General features: G+C 48.1%; 1 protein-coding gene across 1 annotated transcript in view; it reads left to right on the forward strand.

The window, feature by feature from the left end:
* Nucleotides 1-41: 41 nt before the first annotated feature.
* Nucleotides 42-21,380, forward strand: part of TMEM132B (transmembrane protein 132B) — a 219,920-nt gene continuing 198,581 nt past the window's right edge. Inside the window, exon 1 of the mRNA XM_042034899.1 lies at nt 42-221. Coding sequence (XP_041890833.1) covers nt 137-221 — 85 coding nt within the window. The 5' untranslated portion in view covers nt 42-136. The remainder of the gene's footprint in view (nt 222-21,380) is intronic.

Here is a 21,380-nt window from a genome sequence, read left to right on the forward strand (position 1 = left end):
CTCCTCCGCGGGCGCCGGCCCCGCCGCCGGACGGAGCGAAGCGGGCGGGGAGCGGGGGGAGTGGTTACGGCTCCGCCGCGACACCCCCCGCCCCCCCCCCCCCGCTCTGCCGCCCCTCTCCAAATAAATCAGCACCATGACTAGTTCTGGGCATGGAACAAAGAGGATGCTCTCCCGAGGCCCCGCGCTGCTCCTGGCGCCGCTGCTGCTCCTGTGCCGAGGTAACCCCGGTCCCGCGGCCGCGACCCCGGCACTGTGGTTCTGTTTGTTTGGTTTGGTTTTTGTGTTCATTTTTGGGTTTGTTTTTAACTATTTGTGTTTATTTGCTATCTTCTCCCCTCCCCCGGTTTTATTTATGGCCGTTTCCCCCATCCCAGCCCTCCCTCCCCCGGCTCCCCCCCGGCGCTCCGCGCAACGCTGCGGGTGGAACGCGCTCCGAGCCCCGTCTCTGGGGCGCACCAAGAAGTCCCCATCCAGCTCCGCAGCTCCCCGCTGCCTCCCCGTGTGTTCCCCGTCCCCACGCGTGCCGCGGGCTCCCGGCCCCCTGCGCGAAGGCTGCCCCGCTGCTTCGGCCGCTGCCAGTGCGTTGCTGCTGAGTTGGGGGGGAAAAAAGGAAAAGTTTAGGCTCGCCGGAGCTCTGGGGGATGGAGAAGGGTCGTGGGATTTGGGGTTTCCCAGGGGGCGGCCGACCCCCCTTCCTGATGCTCCTCGCTCTTTCTGGCTCTCCATGGGCGCGGGTGGGGGGAAAGATGTGCAGGAGTTATATCCTTGCGGTAACAAAACACCTGCGCTTAATTCCGAGAAGGACAGGTTTCCGTGGGCTGGCGGGGAGCGGGGGGTTTGGCCCTTGATTGGGTTCAGGTGGGATTCCCTCATCACGGCCAGCTGCGAGGCGGCGCGCCCGGCCAGGGAGTGCGGCTGCGAGATGCTCTTCCTCTCTTCGTTTATTTTTCTTTTTTTATCTCCCTCTCCAGCTGAACTCGGGAGCAGCATTTCGGGTCCCAGTTGGGGGTGTTTGTTGGGGAAGGGCTCACCTCCAGGCTGGCAGAGCCGCAGCGCTGCCCCTGGGAAAGTCTTTAGCAGGACTTCACTCTGGGGACGTTCTCCTCTGCGTGCTCCCGTGAGCTCCCTGGCAGATGCTGCTCCTAATAAATAGGGGTTGTTAAAAGCAAATTAATTAAGGTGCATCGGTGCTGAAGTTGCTCGGGGATTCATTTGCGTTTACTGCTTCTCGGGACGGTGCTTGCGTTTGGCCCTAGCATGGAGCTTGGGCTGCTGGGGAAACTTCACGGGGGTTTTAGGAATATGCTTAAATACAAGGATTTCAGGTGAAACAGGAGTGATCCACGGGAGGGGTAATAGCAGTATCGTTCTTGGGGATGGCACAAGGGAGTGCGTTGTTATAGGGAAGTGTTTTAGAAAGGTTCCTACAGGGAGAGCAGGAACAATTTGCTAGGAAGGAGGCATTAGCCCTGGGGACATACAGAAGATGGACAGCAAGGGGTCCTTGCTCTGCTCACTCCAAAAAGCACAGCGTTTTCCATCTCCCTCCTTGGCTGGGGTTGTGCAGCCACGGCGGCACTCGGAAATCTTCTTGAGCAGGACAATGGGGACCAGGGTGCAGAGCATGGACAGTGGGGTGCAGCTTGTGGGGAGTGGGGCACCGGGCACAGGACACAGAGCATGGGCTGCCTATGGGTCAGCACTGCCCCGCGGAATGGTGGCTTTCTGTGGTCACTGTGATGCCCTGTACGCCGTGCGGCTCTCCTTTTATCCAGGAGAGAGTTAGGCGCAACAAAGGAGCAGGTTTTCTGGTTTTTTTGTTTTTTTTTTTTTTTTTTTTTTTGTTTATTTTTGGTTTTTTTGGTTTTCTGGTTTTTTTTTCTAATCTTTTTTACTTATTGCTTTGACATATTAATGATAATCTTTTCCCCGATATTCCCCCCTCCTGTCTCCTCCTGTGTGGGTAGCTACCATGGTGAGATTGCGCTGTGGGTGTAATTCTTCCAGCGCTCTGAGTGCTTAAACATATGAAAACCCACTTTGAAACAGTTTGTGGCTGCAAACCTACCGACGTATCCATCCCTCTGCGCTGCGCTGAGCCCTCCCTGCTCAATGTGCGCGTTAGGAGCTCGCAGTGCGCTCTCAGCTCGAGCTGTGAATAACGAGCGCGTTCCCCGCCTGCGCCTCTCTCCTCTGTCGGCCGTAGCATCCTTCTGCTTTCGGCGCGGAGCGCTGCCCCTGCCCTGTCCCACCCCTGGCGTGGACCGCAGCAATGTCTGCGTGTGGAGAGGGGGTTTGGGATCTGGTGAAAGCTCTTCAGAGAGAGGCGAGAGGTGGCAGAGCCCGGGAACGCCTCCCTCCGGGGCTGTGCTGGTCTTCCTGCAGCTCGCTGTGATCCAAGTCGGCTTTCTCCTCTGGATTACAGGGGTTAACGAACCGCATCTCGGTTTGGGTTGTTGCAGACGGGAGAGACACCTGCATGAGTCATGCCGCGGTGCTGCCATCTCTGCAAAGCTCCCAGCTCTTACAGACGGTCGCGTTGGGCTCTTGCCATTTTTCTCTATTTATTTGCCTTAGCTCCCTCCCTTCCCCCTTGCCGGGGCCGGCTCTGGGCAGGCTGCGTTGCGGGGACCGGAGATGCACCAGGCTGAGTTTCTTCAGCCTCTTCAAAGCGGGTGGCATTTGTTCGCCTGTCAGGCAGGTCCCCTAAATAGCTTTGTGAAGGTCCAATTAAGAGATCACTCTCCTGCCCCGGGTCTCTGGCGGCCCGGCTGCTGGCGCGCACGGCTGCGAGCAGAGGGTGTGCGTGTGTGTTTGGCAGCCGAGGGCCGCTCACGCTGAGCTCGAGGATGTCTCTCGCTGGCAGCAGGCCCCCGTTTGTTGCTGGCATCTAGGCAAGGTTTTGGCCGCCTTCCTCGCTGGCGGCGGCGCTGTCTCTGAGGTTATACGAATAGGTATCCTGTGAGCGAGCCGGACGAGTTACCTGAATATTTTGTTTTCCTGCCTGGTGCTGTGTCACCGGCTCGCTCCGCTGCCTTGGACCCCGGAGCGGGTGTGGGAACGCGGGGCTGGCGGCGGAGCAGGGCAGCGCAGGAACGGGGCGTGCAGAGCTCATTGAACACCCTCCTTCAGCCCCTGTAGGATGCGCCTGGGCTGCTGTCAGCTGTGCGTGAGGAAGGACCCGCGATTGCTTTTAGACTCTGGCTCCGGGGGGGCGTGGGTGGAGAGACATTATGCTTATTTTATTATGTGTCCCTGTATCACTCTGCCTAATATGGAGACACATCTTATTCAGAGGCTCTTTAGGAACAGAAATGAAAGACCTGTATTATGTACTGTACAATAGACTTGCAGAACATGATCGTACAAACTGTTGAAATGTAGGTTATTTTCCCCAGCTTAGTGCAGATCTCAACATTTTATGCAATGACTGTTCAAATGTGAAGTGGGGGATAGTGGGCTGGGGGGAGAAGTCTGAAATTATTATAGTGCCTTTTCCTCCAGCATCCATTAGAGCAGAATATTTCAGATACCCTGATTTTACTTCCCATCAGCATAAATCTAGAACAGCTGCTCTGAAGTCAGTGGAGCTACTCTGGATTTATGCATTGCTGCTGTGGTCGGCATTGGGCTCCCTGGGAATGCAGGAGGCAACTGTGTGACTTGCCCTGCACAGCATTTTTCACTTCAAAATCTCCTGTCACTGGTGCTGCAGCCTCCTTTGTGTAGTTGAAATGCAGAAGTCTCACTGGTTTTGGGTTCTGATTATTTTCTTCAATTTGTGGGGCTTGGTTACAGAACTCCATTCACTGACACCTGACTCTGGCTGATCAATAGAGTCTCTTGAGGTTTGAATGTCAAAATAGTTATATTAAAATATAAATATCAATAAAGTATAATTAATCTGCTGTACTTTATTGCTGGGAATGATAGTCACTCCCAGCCCTATTATCTCTGTTTAAAGCAGTTTAGTGTGGCGAGGAAGGTATGAGCCCACGAGCAGCTGCAGGAGATCAGAGCAGAGAGTTGCCAACACTGGGACAGGGTTTGTGTCTGTGGAAGGATTTTTTGGATGAAGGATGCATTCCTGAGCCAGAGATGGCTCCATTTATTTAATTGCTGCGATGGGTTTGCCATCATGGATTTGGTTGAGCCCAGGCAGCAGTCTGGAAGGCACAGTGCCTGGGCAAGGACTCCCTTGTTTCAAAGTGCCTGGTGAGAAGAGTCTGTGCACCATGGGGGTGCACAAGGATTTGGGTTACACAGGGCTTTAGGCTGTGCAGGGTTTTGCCAGTGGGATGGAGATTCCACCCTGCTGACCCCATGCTGAGTTGGGGTCATCCTGCCCTTCTCCGTGGCTCCTCAGAAATGTGTCTTGCAGCCAGGCTGCTCAGAGGGCCCGTGCTGGCCGTGTCCCAGCAGGGCCCCTTGCTGAAAGGTGGAGGAAGAGGTGTCATTACTGGTAGCGTTGGGTCATGGCAACTTGTGCTGCTTGTCCTGACCTTGGTGGTTGATGCTGGTACGAAGCACAGGTTTTGCTGTGATGGAGACGTGGCTTCACCAAGCCCCATGTCTCGCTTGTGCAGGTGCCTGCAGACCTGTCCTGTCTCAGAGATGCAGAGGCGAGGTGGCAGCCCCCTACATCCTGCATGAAACAAGCTAAACCAAGGTCTTCTGGCCTTAATAAACTTCCCAGTGAATGAGAAGCCATCCCACTGAAATAAATACTGTCAGCTCAACAAATTTAATTCACTGAACTTGCTTCCCCATTCTCTCCCTGCCTAAATATAACTAATGTTTGTTAATGATGAGCGGTGACTTGGTTTGTTGGCGTAGTTTTAGCTCTTAGCCCTGTCAGTGGCTCACTGATGTGCTGGCACGTGGTGCTTTCCCGACTACGGCTGTCAGATCCTCTTGCATTAAGTGCCACGGAGGCTGTGGAGTGTGAGTTACCATGTGGTGCTCTAGATGTCGTGGAAGATGCTTTGATTTCATGCTGTCGGGAGTTTCCCAGCTGGCATTTCAGAGGAAGCGGTTCCATGTGAAGATGGGCAGGCAGAAATTACAAGCAAAGCGGTCCCCGGAGACAACTTACAGAGGGGATGGGATTGCTCAGTGTCTGGCTTTCCCTGGGTATTCCCATTCCCCTCCGTGACGTAGAATGCTGTGATAGGAAGTAAAGCAAGGGCTGCTGGAGTGTGTGTGGTGGGCGAACTCCTTGTGGAAGGACTTTGCTCTTTGGGCAGTACCTCACACAATGGACTTCAGTCTCAGGTGCAAGGTAAATATTAATGTTTCTTCCACAGTACTCAAAAATTCTCTTGCAACACACTTTTCTTTGTTTACATAAATGTTTGTTACTGACAGTATTCAGAAAGCTTCATGAATTTATGTTGTGCTCCAGATTCAAGCGCACTTTCTTTTTTCCTTTTCTCTTTTTTTCCTTCTTTTTTACCCCAAAAACATTCTTTCCTCCCAAATTTTGGTGATGAAATGGCAGGAGGAATGCATATTTTAGCAGGCTATTGAGAGGCAATGTAAACACCATCTTTCATGGAAAATCAGTTTGTTCAAGTTCAAAAGCAGCCCAGCCTCTCCACTTGATCAATTTGCTGTCATAGGAGATGATTTTAAAAGTGGCGATTATGTCCTATCTTGTCTCTTGCAACTTCAGGCAAGGAGAGAAAATGAAGTGTAGCATTTGATTTTAACTCTGGCTTTTTCCTGATTTTTTTTTTTTGGTGATGGTGGTAGTCAGAGAGGAAGCAAAGGGGTGCCCTGAGGGGTGAGGGGATAGCCAGGAACAGAGGGGTTTCCACAGGGCTGCCGTCTGCTGAGTAAACTAATTGGAAACTGCATGTAAACCAGCTCTGCTCATCTCACCGTGCCTGCACCAGCTGGCCCTCAGGAGCTGCTCTGCCCCATTGCTTCCCCTGCAATGAAGAAGGAGACCTACAGTGGCAGGAACCTGGCCTTTTAGTGACAAAGCTGCTAAATCTTGGTGAGAGGGTGCTCGGCACTCTGTGGTTGTTGCATGGCCACGTCCTCCTGCCTGGGGATGGTGCTGCCATCTGGTTAAAGGTTGTGCACGGACCACAGGTCTGGTTATGGGGAGGGGATGGTGTGAAACCACCTGTGTTGGGCAGCTTTAGCTTGGCATTGGTGATGGAAAGAAATGCTGGGAAAAAAACCCCTGATGCAATTCAAACTGGAGCTAAATGGAGAGGCGGGGATCAAAATCCTCATTCTGGCCAAGCCAAGGGCTCAGGAGGCTCCAGAACTGGTGTTTCCACTTGTATCGGCCCATGGGATGGTGTGGGAGATGGTGCCTCTGGCCAAGCAGCTGTCCCTCTCCCGAGCCGCTTTATCCACATGGGTGCAATGCATGCCCTAAATACACAGTGTTGGGAGAATTTGGTCATGGGCTGAGGGAGCCCTAGGGCGAATCAGCTTGAGGAGGAAAAGCATTTCTGCTAGAGAGGGGAGAAACATCATCCTCATTACCCCAGAAATAAAATCCTTTAGAAGGTTAAATGAGAGGTGCACGTATCTTTGGGTTTTTTGTTTAGCTTGTATGGAAACATTTCAAAAACAGATGGCAAAGCAGAGATTTATTTCCCATTAAGTGCAGAGGGCTGGTGCACAGGACCTTATCTGCTTGTGGGCCCTGTAATAAACCTGCCAGCAGGTGATTTAAATCCAGTTTTTCTGATTGGGAGAGTAGTGAAAGGAACAGGGTTTATGTTACTTAGGAATTTTATGGGCAATGTTAGATTTTTAAGATGCAGGAATGATCAGGGCATGGCTCCACAGCACTGGAGACATTCATTTCTTTCATAAAGGATCTTCCCTGAGTGAGAAAAATGAACCATTTTCCATTATTTAGCAGCTGAGGTGCCATTGCTGTGAGTGACAGACGCAGCTACTTTATATCTCAGTTTAGGATTTGTTGTCAATTAGCCACAGCTTTTGCTTAGCAGCAAGACTTTCACCACAATGGGCAAGGAGGGCTGTCTAATGGATGCTGCAGCTCCAAAAAAGGATGAAACTCACACCAAAGAAAAGACAGAGCCCATGTGCCCTAAAAGGGAGCCCTTGAGCAGATGGAGCAGGTTTCTATGCAATGAGCAGCAATTAGAAACTCATCAAAGAGCTGGTAGCTGCTGACTGCTCTTGGTACCCAGAGTTTTCATCGAAAAAGGAGCGAATCCAAGATGAGCTTTGGAAGGAGCTGGTCTGGATGTCTGCTTGGGGCAAGTCCCTGGCCAGTGTGAGCACCCGGTCTGGTGAGAGACAACAGCCATACATCCCCAGTGCCTCTGTCCCTGACTCTGTGGGGCCACAGCAGTCTGAAACGTCACTGTTGGTTTCCAAGGGCACTCAGAGAGCTGGGGGTAGCAGGGACTAACAACACAAGGTCTGATTGTCTTTCACTGAGTGCAAAGAGGGCACAGCACACGCACACAGTCAAAGGGACTTTTAAAAGGTCGCAACAGAGGCACCCAGAGAGGGTGGTAAGAGCTTGCTGGAAGCAGCAAGCTTCTGTCAGGGCAAGCTCAAAGGCCAGTGTGCCTCAACCTCTCCAAATCATGGGAATTAGAGCTGGAAAAGTTGGCAAATAAACTGTCTTTGCCATCTCTGGTAGTTGGGTACAGCCTGTTCCTGAGTGTGGCTGGTTTTCAGTGATGCAGGACTTCTGCTGCCTTCCTTGGCAGAGAGCTTCGCAGCCCATTAGCCCTCTCCTGTATTCCGCCTACAGGTTTCCTTCTTCGCTTCATGCCATCATTTATTGGATGACCTGAGCTCCCAGCTTCCATCCCTATCACCTGTCCAAGGCCAAACCCAGGAAAATCTATTAAATGGGGATGAATGGTTAAACAGTGAGTGGGAACTGCTCAAAAAAAGGAGCTGGGTCTGGCACGTCAATACCCAGTGTGTAAATACATTTACAGCTGGAGGTTATTTAGAGAAGAGAGGGCAAGGACTTGAAATGCACGTGGTGATGAGCCATAGATTATGCTCTGAAAACACTCAGAAGGCAGTTACAGTTGCACTATCTAATTCATCTCCCACTAAGACATTCTGCTCCAAGGTGTTTGGAAATAATGGAATAGCTTAGATATTAACATTATTAAATCCTCATCTCTGACAGCTATGAAAATTAATATACAAAGGTTTCTTCCCCCTTTTTTTTTTTTTTAATGCTGCTCAGTTACTCATTTTGGGTTTTTTTCTTAGGAGTAGTCCACTGAAAGTTATTAGCATGGGTATTGGTGCAAAAAAGGTTCAACTCCATTAAAGAGGAGAAACAAGCAAGAGATAAACAGAAGATAGCATGAATTTTATTGCAGTTAAGGCATTTTTTTCTTTTCAAATATTAATAATTTGTCATTCTTTCACCTGTAGATCTCAAAGGGCTTTAGAGAAGAAAGTGGGTACCATCGAAGCCATTGTCTGTCTTCTCCATAATCCCCGTGAGGGGCCCTGGGGCAGTAGCCCAAAGCCTAAGCCCTGCTGGCAGGGAGAGCAGAGGTGTTGTGTGAAGCTGGGCTCTGGGGTTATTTTTTGATGGCAGCTGACGTTTTGCTGCTACTCCTGAGCGAGTGAGGCTCACCTTGGATGGAGGTTGCTGAGGTTCATGGCCAGTCAGTTGGCCCTGGTGTGCTGAGCAATGCTCAGGCACTGTCTCCTCCTCCACGTCTCAGCCCTGGCTTGTTTTGGTGCCTGAGCTGCTTGGCACCTCCAAGCCCCAACTGCAGGCGGTGCAGAGGCTCTCTGTAAGGGCTCTCTGTCTGCCCCAGAGTTGGCACCACTTGGTTCTTCTGCTGTGTTTGATTTGCACCAGCCCATTACAATTTTTATGAGAAGTCATAAGCAGAAATGAAGAGATGGAATTATTGTTCTTTGTTGCTAAAATCAAAGACAGCCCTACAGAGGAGAGCCCAGATGGTGGTGCTCATCTCATCACCTCCTTGGTGTGATAAAGCTGGACAGCCCATGGGGACTGGGACATCTTTTCAGGGACTGCACTGAGGAGCTGTTCTTCAGACATGCCCTTTTAAACCCCACAGGTCCATGTTGTGCACCTTATTTCACTTATTATAGTGTCATAATGAGATTATTGAAGTCTGCTGTAAGTGCTGGGAGACAAGTGTCAGCTCCAGGGTACAGCTTCAGCTGTGTCCTCTCAAAGTATCCTGCTCATCCAGAGTTGAAGCATCTCCTTCCCTTTCTCTGAGCATATTGCAGCCCAATACATTGAATGTGTAAGAAGGCTTTCTTGCATTAAACCTATTAACGAAAAGGGAAAACCAAAGGGAAGTCATTGCTTTGGTTCCTGCACCAATCAGCAAACTCTCAGGTGATTTCCCAAACTGCCCTAGGCCCTCTGTCCCCACACCCCCTCAAAGGGCTGAGAGCTGGAGCAGCCCCAGCTCTAATGCGTATCTGTCAAAATGCTCGTCCCTTAGATGTGTGGAGTCTGGGAATTGTTGTATCAGACTCCAGTCTGTGGGACTTCATCATCTGAGTTATTATCTCCAAAATACAGTTATCTCCCTCAATGGCAGTCTCCTATTGAAAATTATCTCTTTCAGCAGGGCACTTGCATTTATTTACTGCGCGGCTTCTCCCATTAGTATAATCATTACTCCTTGGACTGGGTTTGAATTCAGAGCATCCCACTGTGGTACTTAAAGAATTAATTACAGCGATGAAAGAATTCCTCTAAAGACTTCTATGAATTGGTCTGGTTGAAGTGTTTTAGCTTTGCTTCAATTGGTGCAGCTCTTGTCAAAGGATAGTGAGAAAATGCATGGGTCAGTGATTTAGATGAGGCAAATTACGTTAGAAAAATTGATTTGATTTAGGAAGTGAGCTTTCAGATCACAGGGAATTGCCTGCTTCTTTCTCTGCCGTGATGATTTTCCCTGAAGATGAGCAGAGGCAGATAATTCAGGGTTAAAGTAAGTGGCTCTTGTAAAAGGTTTGTCAGAGAGCGGAGGAGAGATGGGCTGACACACATCTTTAGATAAACGATTATTGACCCATATATTGCTATCTGCGCATCAGCTGCAGTTACAGACACATGGGGATGCTTATAAACACACTCAGGCAGATCATGTGGCTTGCTAAAGAATTGAGTCCTTGTTTTTAGGTTTGGTTTTTTTCTCCCCAGAAATGGTTTTTCCATACAGCACACCTTCAGAACTGGCACAGATCTGGGAATGAGTGCTGTGTGGCTGCCTTAGCCAGCTCTGCATTGCCTGGCTCTGTGCTTAGTCATTCCCGGGGCTGGCAGTTTGCTTTTCCCGAGGTTTTTCACTTCCTCGGATCAAACTGAGTGTTTCCTCCTTCTGTCCCTTGTCTTCATCTTAAAGGGGCTGCAGTCCCTGAGCTGCAGTGGGGCGATGCTCAACAATGAGCACCTCAGGCAGTGTCCCCTCAGGGGATCAGTTCCTAAAAAGCACCTTCTGAATGAGCAGTTCCCTTCCCTATATGCTGAGGAGTTTCTTCTGAGTTCTTCTGGCCAGCTGTGTTTTGCCTGTGAGAGCGGTGGGTTGTGAGTGCAAAGGCTGCTGGGCTGAGACCCACCTTGTTCCTGACCATTCGCGAGCTGCTTTGAACGGGCTCTCCGTGTTTGTCACGGAAGCAGCGATGGAGCCTGGCAGCGTTTCAGTTTGCACTTTGTAAAACTTGTCTTTTTTAAAAAAAGTGAAGGAGATGACTTTTGCCTAGCAGTGTCTTTTGTTTCTTTCGCACCTTGCAGAACTCTCTAAATTGCAGATCGTTTGCTGGAATGCCGGCGAGACCTCATTTTGCTCTGTCTAGCGCTGGTGGTATTTGTCTCCATATTTTCACCACCACCAGCTTCCTTGGCACGAAAATCCAGGTGTGAGGCTCTGGTGTGCCTGTGCCATTCCCTCTCCCCCAGGGCGGGCACGAGAGAGGTGCAGAGCCCGTGTGGTACTGACACAGGGGGGTCCAGTCTTCAGCTGGGAGAGGGTGTGTGCACACTCTTGTGCTTGCAGAGAGCCTTTTCCATACCCCAGCCTCAGGCTGGGAAGTGAGATGACAAGTGCAAGCAGAGAAATGATGCTGGGGAGAGCTGGAATGGAGCCTTCCGCCAGCAACTGAATTCAAGGCTGCAAAAAGAAGTTGCAGAAGTAGCAATCCATCTGTCCACTTAGTGGGAGAAGCCTAAGATCATTTCACAGTAATCAGCCCCCTGGTGTTCAAAAAAAACCCAACCAAAAATACTGCAGGTTTTTGCTTTACTGTGGGTAACTGGCAAAATCTAAAGCAAATTAATGTTCTCAGAGGCTGTGGGGCTTTTTTCCCCCCTCTTTTTGACAAGTAGGGGCTGTATCAAGTTAAAAATAATGTAAGAAACAATAGATTGTCTTTGCTTTTTTAGATAACCATGTTTCTGCCATACATTTCAGAGGTCTTCTGTCCTCACTGAAACACTCTGGTTAACTACCAGTGGAGTTATTGGCAAGTGGATGTTTTTCTGCAGGGTCAGTCGGATGATGAGCAGGGTCATCATCACCAACCTCACAGTGGCACATTCCCAAGGTGATGCACTGTGCAGGTGCATTGCCATGCTATAGCTGCTTGGCTGTATCAGTGTCTCCATTAAAAGCCACAACATTCAGGGATTTTAATTTGGTTGTAAAAACCCGCTCCAGACACTACAAAGTTTGGGAGCTTGTTTGTTTATTTGTTGTAATCCCATTTTATTTTTCCTTTCTCCTTAACTGTGAGGGCATAGAGGAAACAGGCTCCAAAGATGCCTCTTGATTCTCGCTTATGTGAAATGAGAAACATTGAGTTGGAGGAAGATCACAGAGATTTCTGCCTCTGTGTGTGGAAATGTTTGTTCAGATTAAAGGAGAGGTGGCAAACGGGTGTTTGAACATGCCGAGCTTGAAGGTGTCTGTAAGGAGCCCTGGTTGCAAGATGTTACTGGAGAGAGGTGTTCAGGGTGGGTGTTTCCTCATGCCAGGCACAGGTGGCACGTCCCCACTGCCCCTGGACGTCCCTGCTGTCCCCAGCCATGGCTGCAGCCACCGGGGGCCTTGGGGTGGCTGGGGCTGCAGGGTCAGAGCTGGACCTGAGCACATGAGTGAGGCACAGCAGGAGTTTGCTGTGGAACCAGAGCCACTGAATTGCAGCAGATGCTTTGCTACTACACAACAATTTGTAATTAAAACACAACTTGCTATCCTGATTAGATTAAGCATTTAAATTCATTTGCAGTTTTTTTCCCCCTGTATTGTGTAATTAGCAACATATGACGCTTACATTAGCTCAGTTGAAAGTTATAATGATTAATTTGCACATTGAAGCCTCCCCATGAATCAACTGGTGCGGCACACTGGAGACAGCTCAGTGCGGTGTGCCCATGTGAACGTGTCCCCGCCTGCTCCTGGGGCATGATGGATGCTCCCGTGAGGTGGTTCCTGGTGTTTCAGTCCTTCTGCAAGGCAACAGTGTCCCTGTGCTCCGAGTCACTCGATAAATGCCAGTGTGACCCTTGCCAGGATGTGGCCATTCTTTTTTGCATCTGAGCTGGGGTGATGCATCCTGAAGCACCCGACTGACCACGTACCTGGGAGCACTTAAAGTTCACGATGTTAAATTACTGGTGGTTCTTGTTGTTTCTTTGTCGATATAAGCATTGTTCTAAAGTGTTTTGGTCAAATTCTGATTGTTTTTACCCAGATTAATCTTTGATTATCATGAGTTTTGCCTGAAGGCTTTGTAAGTCAGACTGGAGCTCTAACTAGTAAAGAACCTTGTTCAAGCAAGCCAAAACCAACAAGAAAACTACTATAAGCTAATTATAACGAATGTCTTTTTTCTTTCTTATCTAGTCATAATATTGTCTTTCTTTCCACCTTCTGCTGAGCTGTGAAAATATTCTGCAAAATTATATTTTTGAGTTGATGGAAAAGTACACCGCTGCCAACAATATTTTTCTATTGTTCATCAGAGACAGGCTTCATAACAGAAGAGATCCGTGCTGGAAAAGTACATCAGCTGCAAACAGTTTATTCAAAGTCATCTCAAATAGCAGGGAGGGTTTTTGAGTTCCTGTTCCAGCTGAATATGAAATGCAGAATGCAGCTTCTAATATTTCAGAGGCATGAGTGGTGCAGGTCATAATAATGCATTGCCATTTTCACAAAAGATGGGTTTTATATTAAAGCTTCCAGTGGAAAAAGGTCTGGAGGTGTTAAAATATGTATATATTGTTTAAATTACTGTGTGAGGGTGCCATCTTCTTCCCTAGGGCACTGTGGGGGTCATGGACACATAGGTGAGTGGGAAATGAGCTCCCACCTTTTTTGGTCCATGCACCTGTCTGTGTGTCCGTGCACATGGGTGCACTGATGTTAAGTTGGTGGGGTGTTAAATGTTTCACTTTTCCAACCATCAATTTCAATTGAATTTCATAAGCCATTAAAGTTCTCTGCTGCTTTCTTTGCTCTTCCAGTTATATGAGCTCCAGCCATTTAGCTGTGGGTCCTGAGGCATGATTGCTCTGTGGAGCAGCAAAAGTAAATTGGTTCCTGATGTAAAATCTTTTTTTATATATATATATATATATATGTATTTTATCTTTCTAACTCACTGTGAGTGGAGTGGTGTTACAGTGTTGGGCTGATGATGTGAATCTTCAAGCTTGGCTTTTTCTGGTCCAGTTCTGGATCCCCCCCGACAGCATCTTTTAAAAAGCTTTTGTGCCTGGCTTGAATGGCAAAGACTTGCGTAGAGGAAGAGGATTTTTTTTGTTGTTTATATATTTATCTTTAGAATCATGGTGGAAAGATTGGACTGGGGTTTGGGTTTCCCCCCTGTGGAAATGTTTGTAAGAATGATAGTTATTTGGATCAAAGGAGATCTTTTGGCAGTCCTCTGACTTTGATTCAGTACTGGCAGTGTGACAAATAATGAAAAAGCAATCGTTTCCCCTTCTCCCACTTTTATTCTCAGGATAAATGAATGGTTAAGATCTCTGTGCTCAAAAATAATTGCTCATGGCTTTTACAGAAAAACTGAAAATCCATAACACTCACCCTTTAAATAGATGATTTGATCTTTCCTGTCGGTTTGTGTTTTGCACTATTGAGTGTCTTTGCTGCCAGTCTGAGGCTAAACTGGACAAAGCTGATATGCAGGCTTTGCAGGTTGAGTCTGTGGAAAGGAAGACTGGATAAGTAGTTTTACTGCTTTGGAAAGCAGTTCCCATGCTGGGAGTTGAGCAGCGGGGATGAAGCAGGGTCTTGTTGTCGAGGTCCACTGGTAGAACTGTTTTGCACAGCATAAAGTTAAAGAATTTGATAGAATACAGAATGAATGGAGAAAAGCATAACTTTAATTTGCCATGTGATTTTCAAGTAGCTCAAACATCTCCTAAAGTGAGTGTGAGTGACTGCTGGGACCTGCTGGGCAGTTCTCAGCGTGTTCCTCCTCCAGCTGCCTGGGGCTTGATGAACAGACGGAGGTGTCCACCAGTGCTTTGCCAGGATTTCTTTTCTTCCTTTCTTTCCTTGCTTTTATGGCAGCGGATGTGAGGATGAACTGCCATATTTTACATCTTCCCTCTCCTAGCAGCCAAATGGGGCTGTGTGGCTGAGCTGGCTGCCCATCCCAAGTACTGTGCACTTCACCTTCCTGGAGCATTAACCTCCCATCGTTTCCAGCAAAGCCAGGCATAGAAGATGAGGCCGGGCCTGTACTCGTTATTTGGGGATAACAGCAGCAGTTCCTTTTTTTCTTTTTAAATCCTACTAATTGGTGTTCTCAGCCTCAGCTCCAGCTTAATGAAGGCTGCTGTCTGGGAATCATTGCAAACAGTTATGGAAATGCATTTAAATGCTTAAATCTGTTGTACTTTTCTCTTTATGGGTTTATTTCTTCAAAAAGCTTAACTATGCCCAGAGTCCCTGCCTGCCCAGGATGATTTCTTTCCATGAGCCCTGTGGTGGGGCTCTGGCACCTCTGCAGCATGGAGGGTACACGGGAGGTTTGTGCTAAAGCCCTGCTGCACCCGTTGTGCTGAGGGAGCAGCATTTTCGGTCTGTTTGCTCCATGCTCCAGATGGGGCCTTTGGATGCTGGGCATGAGGACACAGAGAGCATCCAAATTCCCTCTGCCCAGGGGAGGAGAGCACCCCTCCTCCTCTGACCTGCCCAGCACATGCATCATTTACTCAACCCTGTTAAATGAACAGAGCTGCTGGATGCCGCTGCTGTGGCTGCACCACTCATGTCAGTCTGCCTGGCAGTCAGTGTTTGTCTGTCCCTCAGTTCCTCATGGTGAGGACTCTGTAGCTGCACAGAGGCAGAGAAGGTTTCAGCTAAAAGCAAAGGAAAAGGGTCACATGGTGGGTTTTCCCATCATGGCTGTGGTTGTAGCCACACATTCCCCAGGTTTGGAGAGGTGTGAGCCAGGTGGTCCTGGGAGGGATCCAGACAAGGGTTTGTGGTTCCTCCTGAGGCAGAGGAGCACCATCCACTCGGATGGACACCCTCACAGGCTGGGCCAACTAAGTGTGCTCTGGGTGTTGAGCCATTGATGGAAGGATGAATGAGGAATAGCCAGGCTGTTGCTTCCTCCTCTGAGAGACCATTTTGGGAGCCACTGTGATGGGTGTTCTTCCAGAACCGTTCTCAGCTGATTTCTGTTGGTGAGATACTGCAAAGGTGCTAATTCCATGAAGCATCCCCTGAGGGTAATGTGTGAAGTTGGTTTGAAATGCCTCTTTACGAGTTGGTGTGCCACCAAATGTGTTCTGCTGTTATTGAGTCCCCACGGTGGTGACTTGTGTCTTTGGGGAAGGGTGGATGGGACTTTTTTCCTTTTCTTTTGAAAGCTAATCTGGTGCTGTTCTGGGGTCACTGATGGGAACTCTATGCCAGCCAGTGGCATCCTGAGGTTGTCACCCTGTGGTAACTTTGCCTTGGCTCATCCAAGACGAGCTGCAGGTCCTTGAGCAGGTGTGTGGCTCTCTGGTAGTTGTTGGCAGCTTTAATCAGAAAACCAGGGTCAATCATCAGCTTATTCTCTTATCCCAAGAGATGGGCACTTCAGGCTGATGATGAGGGACAGGACCTATGTTGTCCCTCCCTTTTTATCTGCAGCCTTTTACTAACAGGAAATACAAAATCCTTCCTCTGGTGTTGGGGACCTTTGGGGCTCATGGATTCCCACTGCACTAATCCCCTCTTGCCCCTTGTTTTTAAGGCTGGGTTACGTCCTTCCTTGTGAGAGAGCCCATTCACCCAGCAGCCTTCCAGGCAGGGATTTCCAAGGTGCTGGGTGGATGTTTCTCTGCCTTTTTGTCTTCAGGGAAAAGTGATTCTGGGTGCTGCTGGTGAGAAGGAGCATCCAAGCAGAAATGCAACATTCCCCACCTAAAAAAGAATTTAAAATTCTGTTAGCTTTGTATGGAGGTTTAATTGTCCAGGCTGTGTCAGTGCTTGCACGTGACTCCGAGTACATGGTGCTTCAAGACCAAGAGAGTGCCCAGGGCCTCCCAAAAATGGCTGTGAAAGTAAAACAAGTGCTTGTGTTTAAAGAACAATATGGGGTATTGTTTATTTGTACTCTGGTTAGACGGAGATGCAAGTGGTCTAATTCCTGTATTTTAAGAGCAACATTCAGCCCATGTGATGGCCAGGGAAGATGAGAAGAGACTGCTACAAGCCAAAAGCAGCAAACCCATGAAGCAGAGCTAGAGACAGCTTTAAAGCTATGAACATAATTACCCGAGGAGTCTGCCAAGGAACCAGATGCTGGAAATGAAAGAATAACTTCCATGGCTTGGCATCTGTCTGCGATCCAGGGAGAGGAGGAGAAGCAGGGGAACTGCATGCAGGGTTGGGAAATGGTTGCTCCAGTTGCAAAATGGGTACCTTCAAAAATATTTGGTGTATACTGGCATTTTTGTGTGGAGGAGAGTGAAACTGTCAGAAGGAAGAGAGGTGAGGTCAATATGCCTGTCTTGTTGGCTGTTTGACCCTATTCTGCAGGTTTGATGTCAGTGTTATGTGGTTGGTTGGCTGCTGGGAAGATCCGGGTGCTGTGGCAGCTTAAGCAGATGGTGATGAATGAGGAAAATGTGACTGAGCTGAATTCTGAACCTTTTGGGACCCATTTGTGCCCAGAACCCTACAGAGCACTCTATTTTCCATGCATGGATGAGCTCAGTTGATATCTAAAATAAGTGTCTACATGTGACTTTTCTGAGGCCAGGTCACTTTTGGCAGTGCTCTAGTTTCGAAAACCAAACTAGAAAGTTCCTACTATTTTTCTCCCCAATTTATTTTTACAATTACTGTTAAAATAATTGCAGTCCTAGCAAAGGTAAACAGCTGGGTTCAACATAATCAGTACATAAACAATATCCATCATTTACATGGTATAAAACCTCTGCCACAAACCATATTCCTGAGGCTGCATCTTAGGGGAAAAATAGAAAACCTTTATGGGAAGGGGAGCAGAAAATCAGGTGGGGTCCTAACAGATTGAGTACACGTCAATAACAGCAGCAGTGGAGCAGTCTCCTTTCTGCTTGTGCTTGAACCAAACACCCCAGAAAAAGGTGGTGATAGTAGAGCCGCACATGGGGCATCTTCAGAGCCAAGCCAGTGGTGCTTCCTGGGGTGCAGAAACCTCACATGCCTCTCCCAGCTGGGAAATAAAGGCAGGGAGCAGTGATCAGAGCTTATAGGGGAAGTTCATGGGATTTCAGGCCAGGATAGCAGTGTTTTTCAAGCCAGGGAGAGGAGTAAGAGCTTTGCTCATGGATAAGAGACGTTTTACCATTTTAATAGCCTTATTTTTCACTCTTGTTTGGCTCTAATCAGTGGAAAATATGTTCAGCGTGCACCTCGGGTGCACAGGATGAGATGGACATGGGAGTGGAATGGTGGGCTTGGGACTGGGGGACATCACTAGCATGCCAAGGAGCCTGACAGGGAGCAGGGAGGAAACTGGAGGTGACTGGGGGTGCATTCAGCTGCTGCCTCTGCACACTCACAACCTGCTGCATGTGCATCCTTGTTTGTAAGCAGCTGTGGTTATTTTGCCTCAAAATAATAAACCTTTTTTGCAAGGAGTTGGGGGGAGGCCTCTGTATTGCTGCAGCTTGGGGATAGAGTCACGTGCGAGTCAGAGAGTCACATCATGTTGAGTGCTGAATGACTGTGCTTATTAATATAATAAACCAGAGGAACACACTGTCACGACAGTCTCTGCAGTGAGAATCCAGGGGATTAGTTTAACCAAAGCACATTAAATCTTTCTGTCTCCTGAAAATTGCACCCTGGAGGTATGGACTGGAGGGCAGGAAGGGTAGGAACATTTAACAAGGGTTTGCAGGAGTTTTTATGCATATTGTGGTCTCCAGAACAGTGTTCTGCTGTCTGGGGTTTTATATCTTCCCATCACTACAGTTAAGTTCCTCAGACATGATAAGAAGGAAAACATTCTCTCTCTCTCTTTTATTTTTTCTCCCTTCATTCCCTAGTTTCAAGATGAAATTTTCTCTGCTGTAGCACTGACATAAGACCTTTCCTTCAGATGTACTGTATGAAAACATGCTGTCATCCTCTCTGAAAGCTGTGAAGTGTGTGCATGTATATGTATGTTTTATATATTCAGGCACACACTATACAGAGATACATGTGTGTATATATAGGGTTTTTCCTCTCTCTCTCAGATAAAATAGGCCTTTCTCATCTCTTTAACAAAAACAAGTGTTGTTAGATGATACAAGATAAAATTCTCACCTGGGCCCCTTGATGGGGTCACTACTGGGATTAATTCAAGGGCAAGAGCACTTCTCTCCTGCACCTCTGACTGGGATTTTGGTCACTGGGTGCATGTGTAGGTTCACCAAACCCTTGGAGAAGACCTGATGTGGGGTTAGTTAATGGCAACAGCCCAGCTGCCTCCTTGAGAGCCTGGGAAGTCCCTGAGCCCACAGAGAGACCTTTGTGGCTTCAAATGGCCCCACCATCGGAGCTGCCCGCTGGGGACAGGGCTTTGCAGGAGGCTGCACTCCCTGACAGAGAAGGAGGTTAAAACAAAAAAGACAAGTTTCTCAGAGAGAGCAAGGTGAGGGGAGCCTCTGCATGTCCCCTCGAGGTATTTTGTACTCTCTCTCTGCCAAATGCTGAGGGCATTGGGCTGGTCCTTGTTGCTTTGCTTTGGAGAGGAGCTGGAGTGGCCCAGAGCAGAGAATGTGTCTTCCCTTTGCCACCCTCTGGTGAAAAACGTGCCCACATCTCCCTGTATTTCCTATGTGTTGGCTTGACACACAGGCAGCCTTCTCTTCTCTTTTTCTAATCATGGAGAGGGTTCAACACATGGTCTGAAATAGCTTTTTTACCTCAACAGGGAGGTTCCTTGAGGCAGTAACTGACTCTTTCTTTCAAGCAATGGCATTTTACCTGGGAAAGCAGCCAGTTGGTATTTTCAGCACAGCAGAATTCTGTCTTGCTTTAAAAGGAGGTGGTTCCAGATTCTCCTTGGTTTTTTTTTTTTTCCTCTTCCCTAGGATGATGTCATTTTTACTTTGTGCACTCTCTACCATCCTGTACACAGTCACTCCAGCTCCTTCTTGGAAACACTTCCACTAGACAGGCACTTAATTTTATAGAAACAGCACCTGCAGGACCAACAGGTGAATAATCTGGAGTCCTCAGCTGCATCGTGTCGGGCAACTGAAATGTCCTTTAAGTGACCCTGAAAGGAAGGCTCAATTGTTACTGATATTTTTTTCTTTTCAATAAGAAATGATAGAATGGATGTGTGATAACACAGTTGAAAGTGAAGATGCTGGGTATGGGCAAGAAAACTAAAGAGACCAGGAGAGAAAGATTTCCAAAGCAGAAACAAACTGTTCTTCTTTCTTAGTTTTCATGCCAATTTAATGTATTCATGAAAATTGCCTCAATTTAACTTCAGGGGAGAAAAGAATCTAAAGGGTTGCTGTAGCTAAAAGGCTGCATCCTGTTTTAGTAAGTTTGCTATACTGTAGATTTTTATCTAGAGGGGCTTTTTTTTATAGTACTTTCTACCAGCAGTTCTCCACACCTGCTTCTTTTTAAAAAGCACTCTGCAAGCTGCAGGAAAAGGATGCTAAGCACAGTTATCCCTGTTCTGCAGGTAGAGGGAACTGGCAGAGGTGTGCAGTGACTTTGGTCTCTGCCAGAGCCAGGGAAAGAGATGAGCCCTTAGCTCCTGAATCCTGTACAACACCACACAACCCTGCCTGGGAGTTATCCTGCAGTGTGTGACTGGAGCAGGAGGTGTTGGGCTGAGCTTGCCATCCTGCTCGACTCAACCTTGTTTTATGTGCCTGCCCTTGAACTACCCCTGTGTGACAGGAATGAAACCACTGGTGAATATTTTGGATTATGTACACCTTGTATAGCAGAGGCATGAAGCCTTGATAGACTTGGCTGCTTGTCCGGCCTCTCTTACCAGTTAAGTAATCTGGGGCTGAATCTTCTCCCCTGCTCTGGGCGTTGGTTTTCCCCTCCAGTATTCTCCCTCCTCTTCCTTTCTCCATTGTTAATGTGCCCACACTCAGGTGGGATTTAAGAAGCACTTGCTTGGCTTTGCATGATGGAACTGGCAAGTTCTGCTCAGGTCATACAGGTACATAAAAATGAACTGTGAGCCTGCGATGCTGCTGCTGTTACTGCTTCCTTTGCAGGGCCTGTGCAGCCACCCAGCAAAGCTAGTCACTGCTCCCTCTCCAGGCCAGGCTTGCTTGGGCCCACAGGGATGGGACATCTCCTGGCATCTGGAGTGAGATACTTTGTTAATACAGCAGTACCACCTCTGCCCATCCACCTCCAGCAGCTACAAAAACTGACCACACAGGCACAAGCTTGATTTGTTTTCCAGGAGGTTTTGATGCATGAAATACAGGGACAGTGTTTCCCTCCCGGTACCTGGAAGAACATGGTGCTCTGCAATAAATTAGCAATGCTGCCTTGCCTTCTGCTTAGGAAAGGGCTTTAAGGCATTTTATTGTGCTGTGCCTCCTGTGTACAAGCTGGAGATTGTAGTTTCTGGGCGTACTATATCCTCCTCAACATTTTAAAAAATAGAAATCCTTAAGAAAAAGAATAATACACTTTCAGACTTTTATAGCTTCCTTTATACAGTGAGGCCTTGTTGGAGTGATCAAGATACAGGCACAGATCCTGCAGCGTGCTTAGGCAGAGGCATCAAAGTTTGCAGAATATGGGCTGTAGATTTTAAGGTCTTTCAGCCCAAAGACATTTCTTTTCCATCTTTGCAAATGTTTCTGATGCTGTATAAATACTGTCTTTGAGGTTTACCAGCAG

The sequence above is a fragment of the Corvus kubaryi genome, unplaced genomic scaffold, assembly GCF_017639235.1.
Source record: "Corvus kubaryi isolate FWS band 111438036 unplaced genomic scaffold, C.kubaryi_AGA036_p1.0 37382, whole genome shotgun sequence".
NCBI lineage: Eukaryota > Metazoa > Chordata > Aves > Passeriformes > Corvidae > Corvus > Corvus kubaryi.